The sequence below is a fragment of the Carassius carassius genome, chromosome 2 (genome assembly GCF_963082965.1).
Source record: "Carassius carassius chromosome 2, fCarCar2.1, whole genome shotgun sequence".
In the NCBI taxonomy this organism is placed as follows: domain Eukaryota; kingdom Metazoa; phylum Chordata; class Actinopteri; order Cypriniformes; family Cyprinidae; genus Carassius; species Carassius carassius.
This window is the reverse complement of record NC_081756.1, coordinates 32,771,926-32,790,556: the sequence shown is the minus strand read 5'-3', so window position 1 is coordinate 32,790,556 and position 18,631 is coordinate 32,771,926. Positions and strand designations below refer to the sequence as shown.

At 36.8% G+C, this 18,631-nt stretch overlaps 2 protein-coding genes across 2 annotated transcripts in view; one reads left to right on the top strand and one right to left on the bottom strand.

The window, feature by feature from the left end:
- Nucleotides 1-7,104: 7,104 nt before the first annotated feature.
- Nucleotides 7,105-10,787, bottom strand: LOC132097886 (ras-like protein family member 11A-like). The gene is made up of 4 exons (XM_059503867.1): nucleotides 10,298-10,787; nucleotides 9,935-9,991; nucleotides 9,704-9,786; nucleotides 7,105-8,543 (listed from the first exon to the last, which is right to left on the bottom strand). The coding sequence occupies exons 1-4, from the start codon at nucleotides 10,446-10,448 to the stop codon at nucleotides 8,073-8,075; spliced, it is 762 nt and encodes a 253-aa protein (XP_059359850.1). The 5' UTR covers nucleotides 10,449-10,787; the 3' UTR covers nucleotides 7,105-8,072.
- A 4,562-nt stretch (nucleotides 10,788-15,349) lies between these two features.
- Nucleotides 15,350-18,631, top strand: part of LOC132109028 (ubiquitin carboxyl-terminal hydrolase 12-like) — a 15,198-nt gene continuing 11,916 nt past the window's right edge. Inside the window, exons 1-4 of the mRNA XM_059515285.1 lie at nucleotides 15,350-15,511; nucleotides 16,617-16,697; nucleotides 16,993-17,206; nucleotides 18,154-18,419. Of these exons, the coding sequence (XP_059371268.1) occupies nucleotides 15,464-15,511; nucleotides 16,617-16,697; nucleotides 16,993-17,206; nucleotides 18,154-18,419 (609 nt within the window). The 5' untranslated portion in view covers nucleotides 15,350-15,463. The remainder of the gene's footprint in view (nucleotides 15,512-16,616; nucleotides 16,698-16,992; nucleotides 17,207-18,153; nucleotides 18,420-18,631) is intronic.

The window sequence follows — 18,631 nt, the reverse complement described above, 5'->3', positions numbered from 1 at the left end:
AGTGATATAAACTATAATAAACCAGATTATTTATCTAGAATCACAACACTTTTTTAATCTTATTGACTTTGTATTGACTTTATGGAGTTACTCTTGTCAGTTTTTAAAAATGCAGTCTAGCATTACCAATTAGTGACACTGCTTAATTAACTACTTAACCACTGGATTTGACTTACCGACTCTGACTGCCAAAGTAATATCCATTTCCATATCTCATCTTCTCAAATCCTCTCCATTGAAACACTGTGACCATGTGCAAAAATCAGTGTAATGAATTATTTCTTGTTATTTGCAAATCTGTGATTAAATAAATCCAAATATGAGCAGCAAGTACGATCCCGGCCTGTCCAGAACTGAGTTACAGTTATAATCTTCTCTTCTGCTCTACACCATGCCACTGCTGACCTCAATGAATCTCCTGAAGATTATATCAATCCAATTTTCAATCTGCGTGAAAGACACATTGCAGTTTTGTGCATGTTCTTTTAAATATGACAATTGTTGTGCTGATAGTTGTTTAAAAAAAAACAACATACCATTTTACAAAGTTTTGTCATAATGAACACTTATTTTAAAAAATGGAAGAAAAATTGAAGAATAGAAAGAGCAAGAACTGCAGAATCCAGTGAATTTCCCAGTTATGCCTGCCTGATATTATTATGGCCTGGAGCTCTGTGAGATTATTTGGCGCTGTGGTCTCTTTAATATTTTTTTCAGACACCTAATTCTGGTAAAGCTATTTAATATATTTATTATATTAAAACATTTATTTCCTGCTCCATCTGTCGCTGCCACCCTCTCTCTTTCCTCCCTGCAATCCTACAAAAATACTTTCCCTCAGCAGATAATTGCTTTCTTTTGCAGTGAGTGACTAAAATTAAATCCTTCATCAATCAGGTTGTTTGAGTAAAGCCTCCATCTCCATGTTTTATATGCTCAGTCAAAACTCATGGTAGATTTTCTCATGCATAATTCTCATAACTCCCCATCTAGACCTGACCTAATATGTCACTCACGTGTCAAAGGTAATGAATATGAAAAGATTGCTGTTGCAGATCTTAGTGCATCAACATTCCCTCGCTGACGTCAAAACCTTTCGTCATCAGTCATTGAGACAGATCAGCGTTCATTAGCATTGTTTGCTTAAACTATTAAAGATCTACAATAAAAAGAGATCAAATGCACACACTGTATGCTTGTATTATGAATACTTTCAAAGTTAGAAGATAAAACTGATATAAAGATTTGAAAAAAAAAAAATAGTACTGATAGACTCAAAAGTAACGTAAATAAGCAACAAATGGAGTTTAATGACTTGCTATTAATCTTTTATGTTATTTTATTTTTTATGTGTGTTTATATAAATGTGGATAAACACACATGTAAAGTATTATATTTTTATATGTGAAATTGAAGAATATGTGTATAAAATGTATTTGTATATATCTGTGTCTGTAAAGTTGCACAGTAGCTGGACTACTGAAGACAAAATACTTTTAAAGATCACAATTACAAGTGTGATTATAAATGCAGGTGAGGTGGGTTTTTATTAAAAAGTCGAGACTGGAAGTCTCTACAAACTCAAAAAAAGTTTCAAGACTGCTGAGCTGATATTTGGAGACTATTATTATTCAAAGCCAACATGCTGTGAAGGAACCTATAACCTATTAAATTGGTCTGCATCCACATGGTTCAAGTTTGAATTATACAGCTGTTAAACATGGTGGGCAATCCATATACAGCCATCTCATGGGAGTCATTAGGTGATGACCGCTCTGTCTGGTATATACAAGAATATGAGGCCATTTTATTTGACCAGCTTTAATTATGGTGTTGTTGTTGTTTTTTGTTTTTTTTAATAATCCCTCTTTGTAAATCAGTGCAAAATCTGAAAGAGCTTTTAAACTCTTTTATCCCTGAAAGAGCTGGACCATCAAGGGAATGGCAAACCTTAAATGTAAAAGGACAAACAGTTACATGGTGAACACAAAATGATTACAGAGACTAAACCACACATTATTAGGGTGAATCTCTAAGAGTACTTCAGCTGCACATGTACTCAGATCATGAATCATTCCCTTGGTGTTCTTTCCAAAACTGAACAAATATGAAAACAGATGTTAACATACATGCAAGTATTCAAACTGTAATTAATCAATAGATGTGATTTGATGTATACTGCAGTCAGTCTTGACAGAGGTTCCACTGACAGGAACTAACAGGTCTCAAACCTCATTTACATCTGTCACTCTGAAAGGATCTATGTCTTTTTTTTTATTCTCAGTAACAGATCTCTCCTTCTTTCTCTCCATCTAGCTTCCTGCCTCGCTGACTTTTTTACCTTTCTTTCTGTTTTTCTCTCTCTTTCCATCCTCAGTTCTCCTTTGGGAATGGTCTTGGTCTTGCTTCCTGTGGCTGTGATAACGTAAATGAGCTCAGATTAGGGGAAAAAATGTCTATCACCATTTCACGTCACAGCTGTTTCTGCTCTAATAACACTCTGCTGAGAATTCAAACTTACTTTACCAGCTTTACCAGAGCGCCTGACATCTAGGCAAATTTAAAAGTGCTGGCTAATGGTAAACGTAAATACAGTAAGATTGTTATTCACGCTGGCCCTAATGATTTTCGACTTTGCCAGTCGGAGATTACTAAAAATAATATTAAAGAGGTCTGTGAACTTGCAAGCATGATGTCAGACACTGTAATATGCTCTGGTCCCCTCCCTGCTTACCGTGATGATGAGATACATTGCCATCACTCAGTGGCTGGATGTCTAAATCGTGCCCGCAGAATAACATACAGGTAGGTTTCATAGACAGTTGTACAAGCTTTTGGGGCAGACCTGACCAGTTGAAAAGAGATGGTCTTCATCCCTCCTGGGGTGGTGCCACTCTTCTCACTAGAAATATGGCACATAGTCTTAGAGTTTATACTTGACTAACTGGGGCCCAGGTCAGGAAGCAGACAGACTGGCTAAACCGACCGTCTGCTAGTCGCCTCACGTCACAGAAGTTAATTCTCAGCACATACAGACCCTTTCACCTAGATATCACACTATAGAGACAGTGTCTGTTCCCCAAACTAGAAAATACAAAAAACGGCCAAACCAATTTAAGAGTAACAATTAAATTGAGGTTCAACAAATAAAAAACAGTTGCAATTCGGAAAAACAAATGATAAACAAAATGAATATCAGGTCCCTTTCTACAAAAGCACTTTTTGTAAATGATATGATAACTGATCATAACCTAGATGTGCTCTGTTTGACAGAAACCTGGCTAAAACCTGATAATTACATTATTTTAAATGAGTCTACCCCCCAAGATTACTGTTATAAACATGAGCCGCATCCAAAAGGGGGGGAGGTGTTGCTTTAATTTATAACAATGTTTTCAGTATTTCTTAGAGGGCGGGCTTCAAGTATAACTCATTTGAAGTAATGGTGCTTTGTATAATATTATCCAGAGAAACAAGTGTTAAGTGTTAAATCTCCTGTGATGTATGTACTGGTTACTGTATACAGGCCACCAACGCACCTTACAGACTTTATTTAAGAGTATGCTGATTTTATATCTGAACTATGGACTCTCTATTCTAGCATTTTAAATACAGTTGCTCCTTTACGCTTAAGGAAGATTAAGGAAAATTATCTGACACCGTGGTATAATGAGCACACTTGCACCCTAAAGAGAGCAGCCCTGAAAATTGAGCGCAGCTGGAGGAAAACAAAACTAGAGGTATTTTGTGTTGCTTGACAGGAAAGTAACCTATCCTACATAAAAGCATTAAAAACTGTTAGATCTGATTTTTTTCTCTTTTAGAAAAAAATCAAACATAACCCCAGGTATTTATTCAATACAGTGAATAAATGAACGAAAAATAAAGCATCAACAAGTGTTGACATTTTCCAACAGCACAGCAGTAATGACTTTATGAACTATTGTAACCATGGAGCCATCAGCTACAGTATCGCATCAGACAGTGCACTATAGATTCCCTGAGGAACAGCTCCACTCATTCTCTACTATAAGAGAGGAAGAATTGTTAACTTGTTAAATCATCTAAACCAACAACCGATCTCGAATCTCCCTTTTCTGTCCAAGATATTAGAAAAGGTAGTATCCTCACAATTATATTCCTTTTTAGAGAAAATTTTTATCTGTGAGGATTTAGACAGTATCATAGTACCGAGACTGCTCTCCTTAGAGATACAAATAACCTTCTTTTATCATCTGATCGTGGTTGTATCTCTCAATTAGTGCTATTGGTTCTTAGTGCTGCATTTGACACTATTGACCACAACATTCTTTTGCATAGACTAGAAAACTTTGTTGGCATTAAAGTTTATTATGGAGTACCTCAAGGCTCAGTACTAGGACCATTACTCTTCACGCTTTACATGTTACCCTTGGGAGATATCATCAGGAAACACAGTGTTAGCTTTCACTGTAATGCTGATAATACTCAGCTCTATATTTCTTTGTACATACAAAAATACCAGTTTGAAAAACTAACGGAATGCATAGTCAATATAAAAAACTGGATGATGAGTAATTTCTTATTGCTAAATTCTAAAAAAAAAACACAGGTGTTAGGACCTAAAAACTCTGCATGTAATAACCTAAAACCCTGTCTAAGACTTGATGGCTGCTCTGCCAATTCTTCATCATCAGTTAAGAACCTAGGTGTGCTATTTGATAGCAATCTTTCCTGTACGTATCCAGCACTAAATGGTGGATCAGCACCTAGAAAGGACCTCTACAGCCCTGAAAGACAGCAGAGACCAAGACAACTAGAGCCCTAGATTCAAATCCCCTGTAAAGACCTTGTCTCAGATGACCAATGGGACAAGACCACAGGAAACAGATGATTCTTCTGCACAATCTGACTTTGCTGCAGCCTGGAATTGAACTACTGGTTTCGTCTGGTCAGAGGAGAACTGGCCCCCCGACTGAGCCTGGTCTCTCCCAAGGTTTTTTCTCCATTCTGTCACAAATGGAATTTTGGTTCCTTGCTGCTGTCGTCTCTGGCTTGCTTAGTTGGGGACACTTAATTTACAGTGATATCGTTGACTTTATTGCAAATGATTGCACAGATACTATTTAAACTGAACTGAGCTGAGTGATGACATCACTGAATTCAATGATGAACTGCCATTAACTGTCATTTTGCATTATTGACACACTGTTTTCTTAATTAATGTTGTTCAGTTGTTTTGACACAATTTGTTTTGTTTACAGCGCTATATAAATAAAGGTGACTTGACTTGGCTTGGCTTTCTCAAATTAACCACAATTAGGACAAACACCAGCTTGTACTCTTTATAAGTCAGAGGACAACATAAGCCCTCTTTCTCAGTTTTTGCAGTCCATAGCAGCAACAGGAATCCATTCATAATGTTAATGTCAGAGAGATGGTTTATTAACTCTGTCTTACGCAAACTAAAGGAGAGGCGCCACTGATTCAGGCTTGTGGTCTAATCCATCACCAGAGTCCTATGTTTTCGTAATTGTAGGCCTGCTTAAATGTAATGGTCAGGCCAGGTAACATGCATTTAACCTGCCACAGGAGCTCCGCCATCATTGAATCCATCGTCTGCACTTCAGTAACTGTCTGGTTCAGCTCAGCTTCTAAATTTGACCTCTGAAGACTACAGAGGGAAGTCCGGACTGCTGAGCGAATCATCGATACAAATCTGCCTTCTATTTAAGAACTGTACTTATCCAGAGTGAGCAAAAGGGCTGGCAAAATCACTCTGGACCCCTCACATCCAGCACACTCCCTCTTTGAACTGTTGCCATCTGGTCGATGCTAAAGAGAACTGAGCACCAGAACAACCAGACACAGGAACAGTTTCTTCCCTCAGGCATTACATCTAATGAACACATGATAATAACTGTGGAAAAGACAACACTATTTATATTTATATACACATACACTTTTTTATCTAACACACAATTTTTTATACATAATTTACCTGTACATGCAAAACTGCCAATTGTAAAAAAAAAAACCTGCACATACAATTGTCAATTTGTATATTGTCATTCCTTACCTACTTATTTGTATTTTTTATTCTTTTATTAGTGTTTTTTGTTCTGTCACCGTCATTCTGTTGCACTGCGGAGCTTCTGTCATGAAAAACAATTTCTTCGTATGTGTAAATATACCTGGTAATAAAGCATATTCTGATTCTGATTTCAACTGTCATACAGTGGTGTTACAAACACTCACACTTTATTTTTTTCTTTTACTACTTACTAAACAAATAACAAAATACGTAGACATTAAATTTATTTAGGTTTGAAATATTTTATAATTTTCCCTGCATATTTACCTGTATACTTGTTCCATGAAGACAAAACAAACAGTCTATTACAAGGAACAAAACAATCTCTGTCACTACAATCGATAAGTAAGGTGCATGATTGCGCAAAGTTGCGTTTCTATGAAACAAGAGAAAGCGCAAGTCTGCAGAAAGATACATGAGAAATTAACAAAAAAAAAAATAATAATAATAGGCAATCTTATTGCTGAATGACACGACTGGACTGACCAATCAAAATTTAGTATTATAGAGAGTCGCGTAATAATTATGTACAAGATGTTACCTTATCCTTAATGGTGTGCCTGGTGAGGAAATTGTTTAGAGGAACTGCCTACATCTGTTATGTTTATGAGGGTATTTTCTTTCCAGTCACAGTTTATGTCAGTATAATTATTTTACTGTTATTTAATAACAATATACAGTGCAAATGTGAGACTTACACTATAATGCATATACTGAACGTTTAAATTCTTTAAAAACCTTTCTTGATCAGAAATACTGATCATATTGTAGAACATTTAGTTCTCAGAGATACCCAGATACATATGCACATTTATTCTGATAATGGTTTAGTGGACTCGTAACATTGCCAATCAACCAACGAGTTCTCTATTTGCAACAATCTGAGAATAATAGAATAAGATTTCAATTTAAATGAAATGGATATTTTGACATATGAAACTATTTGTTGATTTATGTAAAACAAGAGGGAGACAAAGAGAGAGAGAGAGCCTGAAGGCTTGTTGAGAAAGAAATCAAATCACCACAGCATATACCGTTTATTTTACCATTGCTTTACTTTGTCATTATATAAGAAAATGGACATACTGTCACTTTCCGTGATCAGAAAATTCAAGGTTAGTCACATTTTGAATCTGCATTTCAGTAGGCCATTGGATGAAGAGAATGAAAAAATGGTATATCAGAGGTGAAAGGTTAGAGGTCATAATGACTCTAACTGGGTGCATGATTAATAGTTTAGTCCAGAAATCAACAGACCTGCTTCAGAGGAATGCCATTTCATCTGTACTGCAAGATAAACAAACGTCCATTTGAGTGGGCAAATGGGAAATTTGGAAGAAACAAGCAAAGGAGGCCCTCTACAAATCGCCAAACTTCACTCAAATAATTGAAACAGTAGGTCAAAGGTCATGGGAACTACCAGTCAAAAATCTCTTCCTCCCACGATTCTAAACAACATGGATTATGTCTCTCACTATCAGGAAAAATTGAGATAATCCTAGAATAGCATTTTGTAAAACTGCTCCAGTCACATGAGAATTTTAGGAATAGACTGCAAAAATCTTATGTGTCCAGTAAATGGCCCTTTAGTATGTTTATTTTATTTTTATTACTTTCAATATACATAATAAATAGGAATCTTTTAACCCAGTTTCACATTAAAAGAGGAATTTAATTTATAATCCTCATTTATACATGAAAGAAATTCATTATTAAACAATTTAATTTGAGAAATGAATTATAATCCTGGAAAACTAGGAAACATTTGCATAATAGCAGCTAAAAAATGAAACAAAAACAGACTTTTTGGCCTTAAAACCATTAGAAGTTCAGTGCCAGGAGTCCCATGTTACAGTTCATCCAGAGTGCATTGATCTCATTGCTCATCTTCTATGAATTTCATTGGTTTGCCTCATGTTTCACAATCGCTTACGCAATAGCAATTTGTTAAAACTTTCTGAATCCTATACAGTCACTTTCTTCAATCATATCATCATCATCATAGTGCAGTCGCTGACTTGACCTTAGATGACAACACTTGCCGGAACCTTCTCTTCAACTCTTGCATGTTCGGGCTCTTTGGCCTGGCAAGGTGTAGTCCACCTTTTCTCTTCTCCCCATTTCCTCCTCCCAGCGCTCGGCTAACCTCCTGACATAAGAACAGAAAGGCGGCCTGGACGCTCTCATGGTTTTCCCTGGCCGAGGCCTCAAAGTAGGGCTCTCCCAGTTGATCAGCCAGCGCCTTACCCTCGTGATCCGGGACCTGTCGGGCGCGCAGCAGGTCGCTTTTGTTTCCCACGATGATAACAGGGATGTTGCCACTGGGATGGATTCGGCGCACATGTTGGTAGAGAGGCTGGATGGTACGGTAGCTGTTGAGGTCAGTGATGGAGAAGACGAGCACATAACCATCCGCCCAGTAAATAGAGCGGTTGATCTGCTCTTGACAGTAAAGACCCTCTGCGTCATCCTGGAATGAGAAAACTGGGGTTTTTATTCCAATTTTATATAACAATGTTTATGAAGTGTACTAGCAATTTCTGGGTGAAAATAGTTTCTACATTAAATTTTGTAAGCAGTATGCTGATTTGGTAAACAACAAACATTTTATTATCAGTGTTGAAACCATAGTTGCTGCTTAATATTTTGTGGAACTGTGATAATTTATTTCTTTTTTCTTTTTTTAAGATTCTTTCACAAATAGAAAGTTCAAATGAACATCATTAATTTGAAATTGAAATCTTTTGTAAAATGTCTTTACTATCACTTTTGATCAGCTGAATGTGTCCTTTCTGAGTAAAAGTATATATTTTTTAATAACAGTTTAAATTTTTAATTAGTCTTCAACACTGATAATAACAAGAAATGTTTGAAATGTTTCTTGAGCCCCGAATCATTTCTGAGCACCAACGATTTCTGAAGGATGAGTAATAGCTTCCTAAAAATTCAGCCCTGCCAACATAGGAATAATTTACATTTTAAAATATAATAAAACAGAATTTGTTTTAATAATATTTCACAATATTACTGTATTTTTAACCAAATAAATGCAGCCTTGATGAGCATAAGAGTCTTCTTTAAAAAATATTATAATATTACAATGATTCCAAATGTTTGACCAGCAGTGTGTGTGTGTGTGTGTTTGTATAATTACATTATTTTGAACTGATCATTTTATTGTAAAGGAAAAATACTATAATATTAAATATAATATTATTTTAATGATTGCTGCAAATATAATACTGTATGTAAAATGGGGTTTTAACAACAATAGGGCTGATTACTAAGTTAGTTCTAGCATAACAACTACAAAGTAAATTCTCAGTCATTATGACACCTATATATACACTATGCTTGAGCTAGGATCAGATTCATTCAGTTGAAGAGAGCCCTTCAGTCCACATGAGTCAGACTAATGAGCTTATGCCTGAACACACCCTCTTTATCTCCCCTGCGCTGCATACTTTGTTTACTGGCCAAATGTTTGAACTAATATTCCCCACAGTTCATCTGAAGCAGGAATCCCACAGGCAATGACTGAGTGATCTAAATGACTGTGATAATACACCACAGGCACACTACTTGATGGATGTTTCGCTGAAAGATGGAAGGCATGTGATTTGGAGGTACCTGCAGTGACACACACGGAGTGTCCTGCACTTGTAAAGAAACTTGCTCCCCATCCAAATGAACCTTCCTTGAATACAAGGCTCCTAGAAACGTTGAAGGAAAAAAATCCACTTAAAAATGATTTTCAGCGTAAAATGCTAAAAGTCTCATAAAATCTACTGATGATGAAAACATTTTTACAATTCAGCATATGATCATAATATAGTAGCATTGTTTCATTATAACGTTTACCTGTGTTGGCTTCATAGTCTCCTATAAATCTCTTAGTGAGAAATCTTACAATCAGAGCTGAAAATTGAAACCAAAGGGAAACTTTGTATCAGCATAAAGACAAGAGCAGTGTCACTCAAAAGCTCGTGCACAACTTTGCAGTGTCCCAGTGTATGTCGCACCCTGGCGTTAAACTAGCTTAAATATCCCCAACATCATCATTTTTCATCATTAGAAACATACTTTATACAGACTTTAAACAGAATAAACTGTATAAACAACTGTATCACCAAAGTGCCGCATGGCAGAAAAATATAATGGCATAAAGTAAAATTAGTTATATTACTTATGCATATTAGAATCCACATTATTTGATATATTTACCTGTTTTTCCGACATTGCTTGCCCCAAGAACAACTATTTTGACGTTTTTGTTCGGCACGCAGTCTAGTACAGGATACTCCGGTATAGGGACTAGCAGAAAGTTGCTAGAGCCACTGCTCATTGTTCTTGGCTGCTCGATAAGAAGACGCATTTAGAAAGCTGGACCTATTACTCGGCTGTCTAGAAATGAATCTTTTTTCCTCCGCTTTCTCGCGCTATATGAGCCCGCTCCACACGTCAGGTGTCTTCCTCATAACGCAAGAAGCCTTCTGTTATCCACGCTTGCCAGACAGGGGTCTTCATTGATACATACATAGTTTTAATAAATCCAGTGCAATCTAGTGCACCCTAAGCGCTTCCTCCATTTATGCACGACATAATGTTAATTCTGCATACCGGGCCTCTAATGAAGTCACTACTATAGTCTAGCAAAGCAGAACTGAACCGTGCACCACCCCAGTTCCTCCTGATCGCCAGATCTCTTTCCACAGACAGCAACTGCGCCTTCAGCTAAAAAAAAAAAAGAAGAAGAGGCGAATGGGCGTGAATAAACTACCGTGGCTCCCAAATTCGTCCCAAATGTGTGTGTTAAATTTAGATTCATAAAAGTTCACGTTTGACAGAATGTTTATGCACTGATAGTGCATTTATATATTAATAAGCGTGCAATAAAAGAATGACCGTGTTGTTAAATGACTTTTCAAATAATGTTAGCTATTTTAATGTTTTTCTTTAAGCACTGTGGTAAAGTGCCGATAATAAAAGAAAGCACAGCAGCTGTTTCCTCATCATGCAAATAAACCTGAAAATTACTAGCATAAAGTTGGCTTGTTGTTGGACGTTCGTTATTCCCAAATTTAGGGACCGTCTCTAAAGTTACATGCGATATACACTTTTCTAATGTTTATAGCATTCGAGGAGAATGACTTACAGTCATAAAAACAACTGTAAAGTGTTCATCTAAGTGTCCATTATAATGCACACCTTTTACATATTTGATATTTATTCAAATAAACTGTCAAATAATATCTACACTGTGAAAAACATCTCTGAGAAGTTACGGTAGCTGCCTGGCAACAGTTCACTAACTTACTATAATTATATATATATATATATATATATATATATATATATATATATATATATATATATATATATATATATATATATACTATAATTTTGTTTTATATTGTAATTTATCATCATGTAAAATAATAACAGTTTAATATTATTTAACTGTAAACTATTTTATTATTGTATACATTTTTTGTGTCTTTTCTTCAGTAATGGAATGTAAAACATTAGAATTTTTAGTAAAACTACATTGTGCCTCATTCATTCATATATGTAAAAATTGTCAAATTAATGTATTTCAGAATTTCCATTAAAAAACTATGAAAAAACAACAACAATGACAACTGATATACTTCTTAATTTTTATTGTTCAATTATTATCTTTTTTATAATATTTTCATATTTTCATAGAACCACCCCCAACCCCTAGACCAGGGGCGCAACTATCCAGTGTTAGAGGGGTATGCAGCAAAACATTTTGCCCCCCCCCCCCCCCCCCACACTTCTAAATAAATAATTGTTCTGGACATCATCATGTATGGGCTTGAAATAATAAATGTTTATTTTAAAGTATATCAGACAGCCACTGTAAGCCTACCATAATTATATGGTATATATGTACACACACACACACACACACACAGTTCGGTATGTGCTATGTTTATGGAGAAACTATAATTAAAAAAAAAATCTAACTACGAGCAACAGCAAAAATAAATACAATAGAGTAAAGAAAAAAAATTTGATTTTCAGTTTTTTAAATTTTTTTTTTTAGGGAGGTCTAGTATTATAGTTTTTAGGTACGGAAATTGAATAATCAGTCGCATATTTGACTGTATAAATTAAAGATTGTTCTTTATTAAAGTTACAAAAGCTTTTTAATTAAGAGCAGTGGGTGGTTTATTTGTTGTTGCTGTTCGATTAATATAAAGACTGTCACTTTAAGAGAATGCACTGATCCAGTAGGCCTACGTACCAAGACGGGCATTTTGACGTAATTTATGTCTGAATTTGTCCATTTAAATACAATACTTCAGACAGAGTTTATTTTTGCGTGCGTTCTGAGGCGTGGGTTTGTGGGCTTTGGATGAGCGCATGCACAAATCTTCTCACTGCACGCTATCAGCACCCGGGTGATAATGGAATAAATGTAAGCTCATTTTCCAGTTTTGCATATTGTAAGCTAGCTACATATTCTGTCTGCTACATTCCCAGTGTTAGCAAACGCCTCCATGCATAGACGTCACATTTTAAATCCTACCTGTTGCCTTTCACCATTCACTTATTTAGCTGCTGTCTCATCCCTTGACATGCCATCTGCTTTTCCCATTTTCTTTTTCTATTTTTAGCCCCGATAGCTTTTTTTTTTTTATCCATATTTTTTCGAGTTTCAATGACAACGCACTAAAGCCGAGTTCAGACTGCACGATTTTCAAAGTAGTCGGGTCACTGTTCTTTTCACACTGCATGACTATCTTGGCCAGCATTCAGTCACTGCTGTGTTCACACTTCACGATGGATCGGCGACAGAAGGTTTCACACTGCATGACTTTACAATAGGAAGAATCGCCGACAGCTCTGTCACCGATCACCGGTGATCAGCGCGAGATGCATGCCGGTTAGAAATGTGTCCGAGTGACGTCCGCCTTGCTCTGATGTCATGCTGACGTAGGTCAAAAATCTCTCGCGAGCGCAAAGCGCACGTGTCGGATTCTGCAGTCGGGCGCAGTTGCTCTCCACCGACTGCGCTGATCAAAAGCACGATGGGAAACGACTTGCTGACAACACAGCTTAATGCTCATTGGTTTAAACAACTGTGATGTAATGTTCTCTCTTAAAATGTTTGATTTTAAAACTCTAATATCATGTTTTGTGTGTTTATGTTATGTGTGAATATTCTCAAACTATCTGACAGTGCGATCTCTTTGGGTTATGTAATTTAATTTTTATAAAAAAAAAATCTAATAAATAAAAACACATATGTCTGTATTAAAGAAAAAAAATATTGATAAACAAGTCTTTGGTATGTAATTAAATGGGTGTCTTGTTCATTTTATTTATTTTCATATAAAAGCAGCAGAACTTGAATTACACCCAGTTTATTAGCAATACTGTGCACAAGCGTGAATCCCGCGATAGCCATCTTTGATCTCACAGGTGTCAGATCCACTACGAGAAGAGAGATCTGTCCGGCTTGCCTGCGCTTTGTTCACTCCTCCTCTCACTGCAGCCGCCTACTCTCGCTTACATTTCAGGCGAGGTGAGGCGCATCTCAAACAAGCCTTATGTTTCACAACCAAACACACGCGAGATGTGACAAGGAAACAACGCGATATTCACGTGAGACTGGGATAGCTCAGATGAAATGTCAAACAGGCACAGGTGCTCCTGCTAAATTTATACTAATTTATCTTTCATTTCATGGGTCCAAATAGACCGAGAAGAAAGCCTTTTTCTGAAATGAAGCCATACTTGCTGATATTGTGGTCTATAACTCCTCCCTGAATTCCCCGCTGCTCTGTATCTTGCTCTCTCATTGGCTGTCGGTCATTGCCGATGTAGTTTTCAGTCAGAACACTTTTCAGACAGCATGATTTTGAATCGCCGACAGGTCCAGATATTTAGCATGCCAAATATCTCAGCGCCGAGTGAGCAGCAGTAACGTTAAGCCGCGTTCAGACTGCACGATTTTCACAGGCAAATCTGTGCTCGTTCACGCGAGTGACAATCACGTAGTGTGAATGAGCAAAGACGCGATCTGAGAGAATCGCAGATGAGTCGCCGATCCCCGATGAGGATCGGCATCGGCGACTCATCGGCGATGCCGAGCCTGTCACTGGAATATATATATACCTATATGGTATATATAGATGACACCCAGATGAACACTTTACAGTTTGTTTTTATGACTGTAAATCATTCTGCCTTTTTAACAAATGATTTACAGCTTATTTTAATAAATATTTAAAAAGTATGAGGTGTGCATTAAAGTTGACACCTAAATTAACACTGTACAGATTATTTTATGACTGTAAGTCATTCCCCTCAAATACTATTGACGTTAGAAAAGTGTATCGCATGTAACTTCTGAGACGGTCCCTAAATTTGCGAATATCGAACGTCCAACGTCAAGCAATTTTTATGCAAGTCTACAACTTTTACACTAAGAACAATAACGACGTGGTAGCCTCCTTAATTTTAGTAATCTTTCTGATTATATTAGAAAATTTAGTTTTTACTTCATATGAAGTAAAAATTCAAATAAAAAACATTCTTCCAAATAGCCGTGCACAAGAGTTCATACTTGTAGTGAGTTGTTCTGGGTTGTGTGTGTGTGCGCGCGCGCTTGTGGATGGAAAAAAAATGCACGAAATAGCCAAGCGCCAGTGTGACCTCTAAAGTCGTCTCTCCTCCCCGTCCAGGCTCCCGCTAGTCTATAAAACATCGGTCAAAAGCAACATAGAGCGTCCGGAGTGTACACATGACTCTGCAGTCGTTAGAGGATAAGTAGAGAAACCAGAAAAGGAAAAGGGCGAGCGTATACGAATGTTACTATGCAGAAGACTTGGTTCATGAATATTGAACAGGCCCAGTGATAGGAAGGTTACCAAGCAACGTCAGTATTACCCTAATTAATATTTATAGGGTAAGCCTTCGAATATGAAAACATCAAAACTTACTCGCAGTTCTAATACCATAGACATTACACTGAAAAGAAACATAGAGTATATATAACATATATAACTTATCAGAAAAAAGCTGTAACAAAATATGCGAAATATATATATTTTTTAAACCGTCTCTTAAAATATTCACGCTTATAACATATCCTTTCTTTTTTTGTGTGCTTTGTAAATTCTATGCTAAATTCCCCAGTATTTGTGAACAATGTTTTTAAAAAGAAGTTTCTATGAACTGAAGTCTTGGCCATAGTAGGTTTCTGTAGTGTTTTGTACTGCGCGCGCAGCTGCTAGTAGGCGACACTCCCTCATTCCGCCGCGAGCTGGACCGACTGAAGGATTCACCGGAACTTCAGCCCGAGCGGCTGTCACCGTTTTAAATAGGGGTTCGGTCCAATATGGCGGCAGACGGATGGAAATACTGATGACAGTCCGAAAGATCGCCTCGATTTGTACGATGGTGAGTTTTTCCTCGCTTGAGTGAGAGTTGTCCCGTCCACTGCGTCTAACCTGTGTTTGGATTAGCCTGCTAACAGGGCTAGCTCAACAGCTACCAGATAAACAACCGCGTCATGACATGGCAGCGCAGTTAAAAAAAGTTTGCACACCTCTCTTTCTGTGTTTATAGACGCAGTAGAAGTTTGAAGACGTGGTTAAATGGATTTGAAAGCATTTTTTTTGGTCAGATAATTTGATATTCTGCTCAAGGGTACAATGTATAGCCTAGCGTATTAGCGAGCGGCACACATAATGTCCATGTTTGATTAGCCGGACGGCTCAGCTTTATTTACCGTCAGATGTTATCTGGCATGTGGATACTTTTCGATATGTTTACAAGTGGAGTGTTAAAGAGGAAGGATGGACGGGGTAACAGACGAGGTCATGCACGAGACTACAGTTCCTCCTCCTCCTGCTGCTGCTGTTAACATTATTTGAAGGACACAACTAAACTGATTTAATGAGTTCAGTGTTTTTGTAGTACTGAAAGTTTTTTTTTTACACGACAACATTCACAGTAGATCAGACTTAAAACGAACTTAAAATTGAGGATTTGCTGTATACATAATACTGTTAGAAATTAAAAATGATTCATTTGGGTAACTTCTGGGAGATTTAGTTCATATTATTCAGTATATCCTTTCAATAGCAAGATATTTACAGTGTGTGACCATTTCCTTATGTACCAGAAGTCACTGATAAGCGGTTATAGGTTATATGAAAAAATTACTTTTCATAAATTGAGTAAAAGTTATTGGTACATTGGTTCAAGGTTCATCAAGTATTGGGTTGACATTATATGTGAAGTTGTATATTATTTAGTTACTTTTCCCACAGATTACCTAAGTCATAATGAATCCGTTCCCTTTGGTGAGTCATCCTTCCCGAAACAGAACATTTAAAAAGACGACTCTAAATTAAAATGCTTGCACACACAAACAAAATCAAGAATCATATTTACCCCCTCCCCCCCAATAAGTGTTGTCCCTATTGAACAACATACAGTTTTTGAAATGTCCGAATCATGGTTAATGAGTAAAGATAACCATTGTGGCTGTTCCCTGTAGGGCGCCAATGCCTCTGCTCTGGAAAAGGAGATTGGACCGGAACAGTTTCCTGTTAATGAACACTACTTTGGGCTTGTCAATGTAAGTTTACATTTATTGTTTTGTCAGTGAATGTGCTATAAATAGAAGATGACTTTGCCATATTCCTTTACATTTTAAAGCAACTATTTTTATGTATTGTGCTTGTGCCATCACTTAATAGCAGATTTGGCAAGCATGTATAAAAGGCATCAAAGTACAATAATAAAACTGCTCTGTATATCCAACAATGAGACATTAATTGCAGATATGACACACATTGTATGCGTATATGTCAACACATGTCCTTCATCAATCTTAAATCTGTTCTTTGTTCAATCACAATCTGGTGATTCAGTTCGGCAACACTTGCTACTGTAACTCAGTGCTGCAGGCACTGTACTTCTGCCGGCCCTTCCGGGAGAAAGTCCTGGCCTATAAGATCCAGCCGCGACGAAAAGAGAGCCTGCTCACCTGCCTGGCTGACCTGTTCAACAGCATTGCAACTCAGAAGAAGAAAGTGGGAGTGATTCCACCAAAGAAGTTCATCTCCAGGCTGAGGAAGGAAAATGGTGAGAAAATTGACTGACAAGATGTCAGTTGATGTGGGTTAGTGGGAACTGGGAATATTATGCAGGTGCCCGGAGATCTGTAAAATGATATGTGAAGATGTTGCTAATGTGCAGGTAATATGCTGTTCTGAAATATTTGTAAACATTCTGAATGTAAACGTGGATATGACGATGTTGTCTAGATAAACTACCAAAAGTTTGCTATCAGTATTCGTTTTTTATTCATGCTTTTATATAGCAAAGATGCCTTAAATTTGATCAGAAGTGACATTTACTGGAGTAATGGCTGCTGAGAATTCAGTTTTGTCGTCACATTAATATATATTAAAATATATATATATATATATATATATATATATATATATATATATATATATATATATATATATATATATATAATATTATATTATATATTTAAATAGAACACAGTTTTGAAATTGTAATAATATTTCACAATATTCTGTTTTAAATACCGTTTATTAGATTTGTATGAGATAGCGGTGTAGCTTGAACAGGTAGTCTGTTTCGAGTCAAGACGTGAAGTTATGCTTTAGTGAGATTGATCGTAATATAGTAACTGATCTGATGGATTCAGTTATTACATTTGTTAGGATGATTAAAACAATAACAGCAGCTCATAAGAGTCATTTATCGTGAACCAGAATACACTGTTCATGCAGCATGCATGACCTAGCATGACAATACAACTTATTGTTGTATAATTTTGCTTTGACTGCAAATTCAGAACTGATGTAAAATCTGATTTCTTTTACCATGGCGCAGTAGATTTAGCTGCTCTGCTGAATAGCTATGCAGTAGATGCTGTATACGTGATTGAAATGCACAGCTATTAAATGATTAAATCATTTTTCATTTCTACTATTTATATATTAGACTCACTGCTACCTAGTGCTATCAACGTTTCCTTTTTTTTTTTTTACCTACAGAGCTGTTTGACAATTACATGCAGCAAGATGCTCATGAATTCCTCAACTACTTGCTCAACACCATTGCAGACCTGCTACAGGAGGAGAAGAGCCAGGAAAGACAGCAGAATGGAAAGGTAGTACAGAATGGTGGAAGTGGAGGAGGAGGTGGAAGCGGTAGCAGCACAGGAGAGGGTGAAACGGAGGAAAAGACCCAGCAGACCTGGGTGCACGAGATCTTCCAAGGCACACTGACCAATGAGACACGGTGCCTGAACTGTGAAGCGGTGAGTCAGAGGAAGTAGAGTGAGTTGTACCTACCCTAAAGGGCTTTAGCTTTTATTATTGAGATATGAGATGGATGAGTGAGTTGTGACCATGTTTTTGTCACTCTACTTTTGACTAATCGCCATCTGGGTGATTGTGCCACAGCACAAAGAACTCAGTTAAATGTTTGGATTGTGGAATATGATGATAACTCTCTTAGCTGATCCAAAAT